General features: G+C 35.2%; 1 protein-coding gene across 2 annotated transcripts; it reads right to left on the bottom strand.

Moving 5' to 3' along the window:
- Positions 1-4110: 4110 nt before the first annotated feature.
- LOC106076757 (uncharacterized) lies at positions 4111-9819 on the bottom strand. Of its 2 annotated transcripts, none has more exons than XM_013237582.2 (5): positions 9633-9819; positions 8101-8197; positions 7476-7585; positions 5886-6035; positions 4111-5617 (listed from the first exon to the last, which is right to left on the bottom strand). In XM_013237582.2, exons 2-5 carry the CDS (start codon positions 8181-8183, stop codon positions 5451-5453), a joined length of 510 nt encoding a protein of 169 aa, XP_013093036.2. In that variant the 5' UTR covers positions 8184-8197; positions 9633-9819; the 3' UTR covers positions 4111-5450. The 2 variants fall into 2 exon arrangements, with proteins under 2 accessions (XP_013093036.2, XP_013093028.2); XM_013237574.2 differs by having other exon boundaries at positions 8101-8205; positions 9633-9818.
- Positions 9820-11697: the final 1878 nt, after the last annotated feature.

Below are 11697 nucleotides of genomic sequence, written 5' to 3'. Positions count from 1 at the left end.
AGTTGGATATAAGGGATGATCTAAAACACTATGTATAAATAACAGTTGGATATAAGGGATGAACACCATTTCTAAGAGAGAAAAAAATTACTGTCTAAAGAATTTTGACAAACCTTTTCTTAGCTCACTTCGTCTCCCCCCCCCCCCCCCCCCCCCCCATAGTTGGATCGCGTTGAAATTTGGCACAATCGTTTATAGTCCATGATAATACAGGAAGCAATTAAAAAAAAAGAAAGACAAATATTGTTAACTAATTAATTTTGTTTTATATCGATAAAGGGAGTTAAATCTTGCAGTGTTTAGATATATTGCAGTGGTTCTTCTCCAAAGATAAACTTTGTTGTTGTTTTGTTTTTAAGTAATATTTTATATTTTTCTTGTTATTCAAGCAGAAAGAGACTGTTAAGTGAGCTTGCATGAAGGACTAGGGACACACCTCTGTGTTCATGAAGAACTCGGGACACACCTTTGTGGCACAAAGAAAAGCTCTTGCTGAAAACAGGCGCAGAAGACGAATATAATTCTTTAAATAGGCACCCGGCGGATAACGACTTTGTCTGCATCAGATGTGCTAACTATGCAGGTCGCAAATGGGTTTGTGTGATCACTCGTAATACTACATTCATCCCTAATCATCGGGATAAAAGACAAAGCCTTATTACTATTACTATTACTATTACTATTACTATTACTATTACTATTACTATTTCTATTACTATTACTATTACTATTTCTATTTCTATTTCTATTTCTATTACTATTACTATTAATGCCGTTACAACTGAACTTCAGTTTCTCCAAACCTGTTTTGTATTAAATGTTTTGGATGTTTCTTCATATTTAAAAATTTTAAAAATTCCCAGCCCAAACCTCCCACAGGACGACCGGGGATATGGCGTTTGGCAGGGTTCGAACTCTGGACCATCGAGGCCATCAAACGACAGTCCAGAGCGCATACCACATTTGACAAGGCCGCCAGCCTATAGCAGTACATCTACTAATGATACTAAAGCGGACAACAAACACACCAGCGTGACAATTACAAATAAAGTCTACTGTCTCCAGGAAACAAAAGAAAATATTTGTGACATTGCACAAACCAAAACAACAGTTTCAGATCTAGTCAGCAATATTTTCAGCAACGCAATATGTTGTTTTAAGAAGCACTATTGCAAGATCAATAATGGGATCTATCATTCTCTATGAAACCTGTTGATCTAGTTCTGTAAATGTAGTTTGGAATAAGTTCTAATTTAGGATTACCAGACCAAAAGCAAGGGCAGGGCTTTAGAACAACAAGAACAACAGTTAAAAATATATTTTAAAACGTAACCTCCATTATACAACATAAAATAAAATATAATATAGAAATGAATATTTTTTAAAAAACATTTCAATAGAATAACGAACTAGTGATTTGGACACCGTCAGCTTCTTGAACGAACGATTCTATCAATTAGTCCAGCGGGCATTGTATATGAAAGTAATTATTTATTGGTACCTTCATTACACGTATCTGATTTAGAAGTGAGATCTAGAATCTAGGCGTAATCTATATTAGATTTATGTGCAAATAGAATCAGCGCTTAGATAATGTATCAATAAACTTTAAGCAACTTTAAACGAAATAAACAACTAAGCTATCGGTGCACTTCGGCTGACTACGTCATGTTTAGTTGTTTTTTACTCCAATTTATAGCAAAATTTACATTTATTTCTTTTATACTTTGAAAAATTATAACGGTCAAACTAGAGTTTTTCCCATGCAGTCAACGAGCCAAAAATTATAACGGTCAAACTAGAGTTTTTCCCATGCAGTCAACGAGCCAAAAATTATAACGGTCAAACTAGAGTTTTTCCCGTGCAGTCAACGAGCCAAAAATTATAACGGTCAAACTAGAGTTTTTCCCGTGCAGTCAACGAGCCAAAAATTATAACGGTCAAACTAGAGTTTTTCCCGTGCAGTCAACGAGCCAAAAATTATAACGGTCAAACTAGAGTTTTTCCCATGCAGTCAACGAGCCATTGGAGGTAGAAAGCTGAAAAGTGTCTGTCGTTTTCAATAGCTCGAGCTAGCGTCTCACGCGAGGGAACCAAACCTAAACTACTGGCCCGAATTGCACAGTCCACAGCAGCCCTTTCAAAACTCAAAATAATATCGAAAGACAAAGACATAGCCCTCAACACCAAAATCAGACTGATGCGTTCCCTGGTCATGGTCACATACTTGTATGCTTTCGAGTCTTGGATCCTGACTGCAGAGCTAGAGAGGGGGCCGTTTCTTTTTTTGTGGAAAATCATAGTTTGTGAACAAAATTTGTTAAATATCTATATAATATAAACTACATATTGATATGTGACCCATTGTATATTATGTCGTACCACACTCTAATCTCAAATTGTATCATTAGTAAATTTAAATGAAAAAGGTTTGTACCAGGTGGGAGGGGCGATACATGCAAACGCATTTCCCCCATCGGACAAATCAATACTTTTTCTTTTTGTATTATAGTTAAGAAATTACAAAATTTAAAAAATCTGCCACTAATATAATTTATATATACTATAAATTAAAGTGTTATATCGAGTTGCCCCACCCCTATTTTTTAATGCTAAATGCAATCTTTAGCAGAAATTATTAAAGGAGCGAGGATTAATCGTTTTCACTCTACCGCCCCTCCCATTTCCAGACAGAGTTTATGTAATTTCACATGAATTTATCATAATTATTTTAAGAGAGACTTTCCATTGGAAAAGTTAGAATTCAAACGAATTTTTTAAGTATAAGAGTCGTGATTGAGATGAGTTATAAACTCGAATAATTCTTTCATAGTCGCCTTTTCCCAACCTTTACTCAATCTGATATTTTTCTAGTTAAATAAATTTAGGACTATAACTCACTATTTATACCTTAATTTTCTTGAATACTATTTATCGAATAATTTTTTTTTTTCGGCGGCGATCCTCAAAACCAAAATCTAAACATGTGGGGTATCTTATCTTTTCAAGGAACAAATTATTAGCAATGTATTTAGGGCCTATAAATTCATATTTGAATATTTTTCAAGTACAACATTATTCAAAAGGTCCTATTTTAATAGTATGAATAATGAGCTTTAGCTAATGGAAAGGAGACAACCATTTCGTTCAGATCTGATGTAACAGTGACAGTGGTCTATTGGGTGCACAGCTCTGTCCATTCCTCTCTGCTTGTTGACATCTTTAGGTTCTCATTTCCTGCAATGTCCGTCTATCATCCAGTGTAACTCCTTATTCACCATACTGAGGAGTTCCTTCTATCATCCAGTTAAGTGCCAGTTAATTATCCAGTTAAGTGCCCGTCAATTATCCAGTTAAGTGTCCGTTAATTATCTAGTGTACAGCTCGTTGAAAATACAGTGCTAGTTCGCTCATCATACAGCTTTAAAGGACATCCATTTAGTCTTATGTCCGTCCATTGTCTAGCTTTCCAAGTGATCTTGAAGGCACAAGCAATAAATGAGTCTTTGGCTGATATTCAAGTGAATATATATATATATATATATATATATATATATATATATATATATATATAAAGTTCCTCTTTCGGACCTTGTGAGCCGAGGGGTAGATGATGTTAAGGTCATCTGTTTCTGTGGCCCATGGTTAACGAAGGTGTCATGTGGCCAGCACGATATATATATACGCACACACAAGTGCAGTGAGATAAATCACAATTTTTACAAGACTATTTGTGTGACTAAAGCAAATTTCAACACCAATGAATCTAACTCTAGAGTCTAGAATACAATGATTATGTTTTCCATGTGTCATGTTAATCTAAGAACTAAACAAAAAAGTCCCCAGGTTTCCGGTTGTTACTTTCTGAAAGGATGAGAGGAGAATCCTTCAAATCTTTATTTCTCGAGAAATGATCTTGTTGACATCAGCTTAGAATTTCAATGTGTTAATCTCTTGCAGGACTATAAATAAACTTGTAAGCAAGAAAGTTTTCAATGACAGATCGTTGCCACATTAAGATTTTCTTTGTCTCCAAATAATGTCACAGATTGATTGAATACAGAACGACATAATTTGTGTATAAATATTTATAGAAGGAAGATAATATCATTTATAGATATCTCATAGTTTATTGCATGATAATGATAATGATATGAAACATGTAATACAATAATGAATAAAGGTTATTTACAGTAGAATTTATTATGCATTGTGTATATAATGACAACACACTCAATAAATCTCTCGGAATTTTCTGATTGATATTGGGGAAGTTTATCTGAATAAAAACAGATAGTGGGGGCCCTAGTGTACGGTGCCCTAGGTTTGTGTTCTTTTTCAGAAAAAGTATTCATTCCTACTTCATTAAACTTATAGCTTTAGGAAGTTGTGCATACTTTTTGCAATCATATAATGTAGTAAATGTACTGATCACATTAAGTTTAATTTTGCAACGAGTGATCAAATCATAGAAAGTTAAAAGACACACCCACTCAATACTAAATATAACATTTAAAAAAACAAAAACTTGCGCCTTCAAATTACAAAAGTAAATATACGAACTATTTTTCTTTACATTTTTTTTACACTAAAAGATAAACATGTTTTCTACTAGAATAACTGAATACAACGTGTAAATATATTAGGATTGATAGTTAAATGCACATTAATTATATAAGATGTCAACAACATTATTAATTATTTCACAATACTTAATGTAGTAATGGCAACAAAGAATCACGTGATAGTCGTGGCCTCCTTTCCATTCCTACTTTCACTTCTTTTAAATGTACAGTATCCGCTTGATTTCATTCTCGAGTTTTGCTCTAGAAATAGAAATGCGCTGAGAAAGGAGATAACACTTAATCTCAACGAGACAAGAAAATAATATCGCAAAAATCTCTAAACAATGGACAATTTTAATGAAGTTCTCTTTTTAAGATTACAAAATTTAATTTGAAGTAACTGTGAATGTCTTATTCATGTACAAAGTGCAAATTTTGGGAACCCAAAACAAAACGCCGTTCACATTATTTTTATAATGCTAATGGTCAACACATCGGTGGCACTGACTATATAGAATAAATTCATATTCATTAATGCTCTGCTAACCTCTTATTGGGACCAATGTACACAAATCTATATTTAAGCCAATAAATCACTTTTCCAGAGAGACTAACTAGGGATGCTTACTAGTGAATGGGATGAACAAGGCTGTGATAAAATAAATGGTAGTGAAAACAGCAGTGCTTTTAAACATGGTATTAAGTACATAAAAAAAAAACTTTATTTAAACCAATTTTGCAAATGAATTACGATACAAACAATATCACATTTGTGGATACTTTCAAAAATTGGGCTGAAATCTTGACTGGAATTCTCTGCAATGCGTTTCTTGAAATGTTCATTATTTTGGTAACTTTTAATATTGCCGCCTTTTATGAAGATTATTATTTTGAGAGGACATCGTTTCCACGTCCACCTATGAGCATGATGAATCCGCTAAGCAGAGCCAAGATGCCTGCAGACACTGCCAGGGCATAGGAGTAGCCAAATCTACCCAGACGATCATCATACCCGGCACCAAAGATGGCCACAGAAATGAGCCAGGAACCAGCTGTAGGAAAAATAATTTTGTTTGAAATGAATCGAGTGCTCAATAATATTTAAAAAAATATAAAAAGTGTAAATATCATATCCAAAAGGTAGACATCAATAAGAAATGCAAACATTAGAAACCATTCCCAAGTACTAATGACACGACATTAGAGAACATGGCATGGCCAAATTAAATTGGACAAATGCAGTAGTCATTAGTCATTTATAAAAAAAATTAATTAAAAAGAAACAATTACATAAACATTAAATATGAACAAATAGATTACCTGAAATAAAGAGAAAAATGACGGAACCTACGCCCGTTTCTCCATTTCCTTTGCAGGAGCCCCAACACATGTATAAATTAATGAGAAGAAATGCAACATTCAAGGCAATGAAGCCGAATATGGCGAAAGCTTGAATAGCATTCATGTCGTCTGGGAAAAAAGGGAAAAAAAGATTAAAAAGTCGTTGCAGTACATTTAGAAAACAATAATGTAGTAGCGGTTTCAGTGTCATGTAGTCGCAGTCCCAGAGTCAGGTAGCAACGGTTTCAGTTTCCAATAGTAGCGGTTTCAGTGTCAAAAAGTAGAGGTTTCAGTGGAGATCGTAATGTCAGATTGAGTTAGTAGTGTCAATTTGAGGTAATGGTGTCAGTTTGAGGTAGTGGTGTCAGTTTTGTATTGTTTTTTCTTCTGTGTGTGTGCGCCTGGTGTGCTATATTGTATTCTATTATAATGTGTATCATGATTTGTTGTATTGTACTTTAATATACTGCATGTTCTTCTAGTGTACTGTATCATTCTGTGTCTTTTCCTGTACTATTAGATGTTGTCACGTATTGGTATTGGTTGTTCTTGCCGGAAGTGGTTATGGAAATAAAGATTCCATCAAATATAAAATGCGTCCAAAGGCATGCGCGTCAGTAAGCCTCTGACATCCAGTCCAACTCCTGACCTTCACTTGTGGTTCACAAATTGTGTCCAACGGAACTGTTTTCCCTGACAGTAAGGGCAATGGCGAGTAACTGGCGCCTAAACCAGGCAGATTCCTGCAGGAGTGTCTCGTCAACCTTGGCTGAGTACCCAGCTAGGAGAAGGATATCTCTAAATTCTAACCGATGTCGTAAAAGGTTTGAACCCATTCACCTCCCACACCCGTCCTCGGATCAAGTTGAAATTTTGCAGAATTATTCATTGGCGAATCAATCAAAAATATATTAAACAATTATTCAATTAATTACCGAATATTGATTTTTTTTAATACCAAAAAGAGGAAGTTATTTTTCTGTATTCACAGACATGGTTTAATATGTTGGGGTTGTCCCCTTGAATAATTGAACACTTTATTTCTCCCAAGCCAATTTTCGCGTGAAGTTAAAACTTTAAACAATTATTTATTGCATTTAACAAAACACAAAAATCAATTTAAAAATTAAATAATAAGTCAATCAATTATTGGAAATTTTTTTTAGTTTGTTTGATATCGAAAAAGGGAATTAACATCTACATTCTTTAGTGATATAGTGCGAAGTTCTTCCCCTTCTATAAGCTTTGTTGTTTTTTTAAAGGATTTTTCTATTTTCGCTTGTTTTATCTCTTTTTTCTCCACTGTGCATGAAAACTCTGGCGCTGTTCACCCATGGGCAGCTCGCAGTGCACAGTGCTTTCCTGCTCCGCTGATACTAAACTCTATCGGCACTTGCTGTTCCCATGGACAAATCCGATGTTTGGGCGACATCGTTTCAACCGTAGTTAATGCCTATGCATTTGTCTCATTTCTGTGAGATGATTCACAGTCGCTTCACGACCGCAAGGGGGTATATTTAATGTATTGTACAGTATTGGGTTTTAAAGTATGTTAATTTACCAACTTACCATCGGGAGTACCGTCCATATAACCACAGACTATGCCGTTACACAGCCGCCACAGTCCTTGGTATTCATCATTGTGAACCCACCAGGATGTGGTACAGAAGCCAATCCAGCTAAGGGGAAAACACGAAAGTCATATTAGTAATGTATGCACGACCTCAAAAAGAAAATTTTTAGAAGTAGACACATTGCTTAATAGGTATGAAATAAATTGCTTTCTTATTAACAGCTTTAAAAAACAAAACTCTTGATATTGGATATGAAACCGTGGAAATCTGGAGTCGAAAGAGAAAACCTACAACCCCTAGAACTAATTCAGCCGAAGGAAAGTGTAATCAAAGGAAAACAAAACGGATAACATTCCTTACATTAAGGTTTACTTAGGACTGAAATTTAGTCCAGCCTACGGTCGAGTTTTCAGAGATTTCAGATGTATCTTATGTTTCTCAAAGATTTCAGATTTGTCAAATGTTTTCCAGAAATTTCAGATGCTCCTGTTGTACACACCAACGCTAATCGCTGTTGCTGCATTTACAAACGCTAATTGCTGCTGCTGTACACACAAAACTATTCGCTGATGTGATGATGCAATACCCCCTTTTGACTAGAACTTGAAATAAGTACTTACTTGACTACGTCAGCCAATAGCACAAGAAAGAAAGATATTTTAGTTGAGAAGTTAGCTTCACTGTATCCATCTGAGATGCCCATGTTGATTGTTGAAGCTGAAATACTGTGGATACAGTTGAAAGTTGATAATTAATAAAGTATCACAGTCTGGTGTCAGGGTATGAACACAAAATGTTAGAACAAAAGGTCGGGGTGAAGTAGAATCAGAGGAAATTAGTCAAAGTTGGCCCCTATTTTGATGTATACATGTATCTCTATTTTCACAATACCTCTATTCGAGTCAGAACTTCACCGAACCTGGAACCAAAAAGTTTTAAGCTGCATAAACGCTGATCTAAAAAAAAAACCCCAGCTCTAACGATTTTCCTAGAAATTTAACATTTAGTTGTAGATCGCTGAGAAAAGAATTAATAGCTCTTTGGTCACGTGACGAACACTCTTAAGTTGGACAGTAATAAGTTTTCAAAGTCAAAAAAAAAATATATGTAAATTTGACTAGGGCTCTAGACTGAGATGTAAAACCATTGGTTTTTAAAGGAAGGACTGCCGCGTCCTTGAAACGACTATAGCGGTCGGAAAATTCCCAATCTAAAACGTTATTGATTCAATAGTTTAATCAATTAATGTTAATAGTTCAGGAAAAGTTTGCGCATCGTTTTCTAAGTCTTGATTTAAAAGTCCGGATCTATATCATTGGAATTATTGAATTTAAAAAAAAGTTTATTAAATTTAAAGTTGCTTTAATTTTATTGATAGATTATCCAAGCTTTGCTTTTATTTTTAGGTAAATTGAATTTAGATTACGTTTAGATCTTAAGGGTTCTTCGTATAATAAAGGTACCAATAAATAATACATATCGTATACAATGCCCGCTGGCCTAATTGATAGAATTATTCAATCGAGAAGCTGACGGTGTCAAGGTCACGAGTTGGATACTCAATTTGAGCTAATTTTTTAAATATTACTTTAAAGTCAATCTCAATTAATCAATCAATCAATCAATCTCTATCTATTTATCTATCTATCTATCTGTCTGTCTATCTATCCTCTTTTTTTCTTTCTTTCTTTTTATATTCTATTATGCGAATGCTTTTTTTTTTTTTAAATGCCATTCCAGATGTGAATATGACCTCAGAATGACTTCGTTCTTCCATGTTGTCAAGCATGAAATAAAAAATGTGAGCATGATCTACCAAGATTTTATCACCCTTTGACGTACTACCTTCTTTATCTCATTTGAGATGGTAGTGCCACTTATAAATGTTAAATCATTAAAGAATATAATTATGAAATCTTGTCATCATTTTCGGTTTTAAGAATATGAATAATTTTCCTATAAATCTTTTCCTATGTCCGTTTACTACATCCAATTATATAGAGAAATACAATCAACATAGAAACCATCCTGGACCAAAATATAAACAAACTATTAGAGGGCCATAAGGCCCTAATGCTGCAACAAAGAAGCAAACAGGATGAAGCTGATAGGTACAGCAGTGCATCTTTGTTTCTAGTAGTTCTCTGCTTACCTGTGTAGCAGAAGATCTTTATCTACTATATTCAATGACTGCTCTCTGCTAAATGCCTAAGGTAGAACAACAATCTGAACTAATCCTCACAAGAAAACGTATGCAGCTCTTGTGTTGACTTTGCTGGGACTTCAAAGCTTCAACTAGATCTGCCTCCTACCAAAATGATGAGTGCCAACGGAGTCAGGGTTTATAAGCTCCAACCGACCCGGACGAAAAAAATAATAGGCCACGCTTCACTTGTTGGATGTCAACTGGGAGCTCCAACCCCCTTCCATCCCAAATTAGTTAATTACTGTTACATCAGTGTGTGGGTGTATGCGTGTGGAGGAGCGTAGGTCTGTAGGTCTATATATCTGATTCCCCTCCCCACCCAGTTGATGAAAATTGAAACTTCCTTTAACCTTCGGAACTGAGGATGGTATGTACAAATATGTGGGGAAAGGTTGGGGTGGGGAGGCTGTCACCCGTGAACGCCTCTACCGTGTGGCCAAAGTGACGGTCTTAACAGTTGCAGTTTTCTGTTTCGCATGACCTGTTTTTTTAAGAAAATGAAGTTACGAAAATTTTGAGAAATTTTGTAAGCAGATGATACTCAACCTTTAGCTACATCCCTAAAAAGAAAATAATGCCTGAATCTAAAAATTATTAACAACTAACTGTAAAGAAAACCAATTAATTATAAATGAGAATAAAACTAAACATAATTTATTTGGTTCAACAAAAAGAAAAATAATAACACCATTAAAATTAAATGGCGCTCCATTAAAAATGGTGTCAAATTTCAAGTACCTAGGTACCTAGGTATCATTTCTTCTAATGGGTCATTTTTAGAACATGGAAAATACTTCAAAATGAAAGATGTATATGTCATGTATACTTACTCTAAATATACAATTCAACACTATTTTTAATGGATTGCCATCTGATTTTAATGGTATGTGCGAATGTGTTGATCGTTATTGTATTTGTGTTCAATAGTTCGTTTTATTTGCAATGAGTTTGCAACTTTGACAGCCTTTGTATCACTTGTGCTTTGTGGCAAAACAAAATATTGATATATAAATATTGTTTAAGTGTTTAACTCTACTGAGTATGAGAACACGAGATACAAATATTCTTTTCTTGTTCAAATAAAATATAGATATAATAGAACGACCTGAAGTGCTAAATAGTTTGCATGACCTGTTTTAGACACACACAAAAAAGAGGAAGCTACGAAATTCTTGAGAAATATATAAATAATCTCTACATTCTTTGATTCACATCAGTACATCCATTATTTTATCAGCATTATTAAGTGAACTATTCTATAGACCATTTGGTCTATCTTCTCATTTATCTATCTAAAGAGAGAGAGAGAGGGAGAGAGAGGTGGAGGAAGAAAGAGAGAGAGAAAGACATAGAGCGAAGTTGAGAAATAGAGGATGGAAGGGAAAATATAGTGAGAGAGAGAAGTGGAGGGATAGAGAGAGAGGGAGAGAGGAGAGCGCAGTGGAGAGAGAGAGAAAGAACTGGATAGAAGAGGAAGAAAGGGATGAAACAGGGAGAAAGAACAAAGTGGAGGGATATAGAGACAGAGAAGGGGAGGAAGTGAGAAGTGTAAGGGAAGAGGGAGGGGAGAGGGAGAGGGAATGAGAGCGACATTGGGAGAGAAAGGGACGAAGGAAGGGAGGGGACAGGCAGGGAGGAGAGAGGAAGGTGGAAGAAGAGAGAGAGGAAGAAAGACAAAGTGGAGGGATAGAGAGATAGAGGGAGAGATAGCGAAGTAGAAAGAGAGATAAAGAGAGGAGAGAGAGAGAGAGAGAGAGCGGAGAGAGTAAGGGAGAAAGGTAAAGGAGAGAGGGTGATGGAGAGAAGAAGTGAGAAAGGAATAGAGAGAGGAAGGAAGACGGATGAAAGAAGGGAGGAGACAGAAAGAGTGATGCCAATATTGTTCATGCTAAAACTTTCAAGGCATGATACACAAATGTTTCCAATGACATCTCGCCGAGCAGTTATAGAATTCATGGGCAATTATTCAGAAATTAATCTACACCCTATCTTCTGGTTGGGGGCACGGTGC

This window comes from Biomphalaria glabrata, chromosome 2 (assembly GCF_947242115.1).
Source record: "Biomphalaria glabrata chromosome 2, xgBioGlab47.1, whole genome shotgun sequence".
NCBI classification, from domain to species: domain Eukaryota; kingdom Metazoa; phylum Mollusca; class Gastropoda; family Planorbidae; genus Biomphalaria; species Biomphalaria glabrata.
The sequence above is the reverse complement of the archived record's forward strand: the minus strand, read 5'-3'. Positions and strand labels throughout refer to the sequence as shown.

Coding starts and splice junctions, on each gene's coding strand:
- LOC106076757 (XM_013237582.2), bottom strand. CDS start 8,183: ATGGGCATCTCAGATGGATACAGTGAAGCTAACTTCTCAACTAAAATA. Junction 7,586..8,100: donor CTATTGGCTGACGTAGTCAA/GTAAGTACTTAT, acceptor TTTTCCCCTTAG/CTGGATTGGCTTCTGTACCA. Junction 5,618..5,885: donor CATTTTTCTCTTTATTTCAG/GTAATCTATTTG, acceptor TTTTTCCTACAG/CTGGTTCCTGGCTCATTTCT.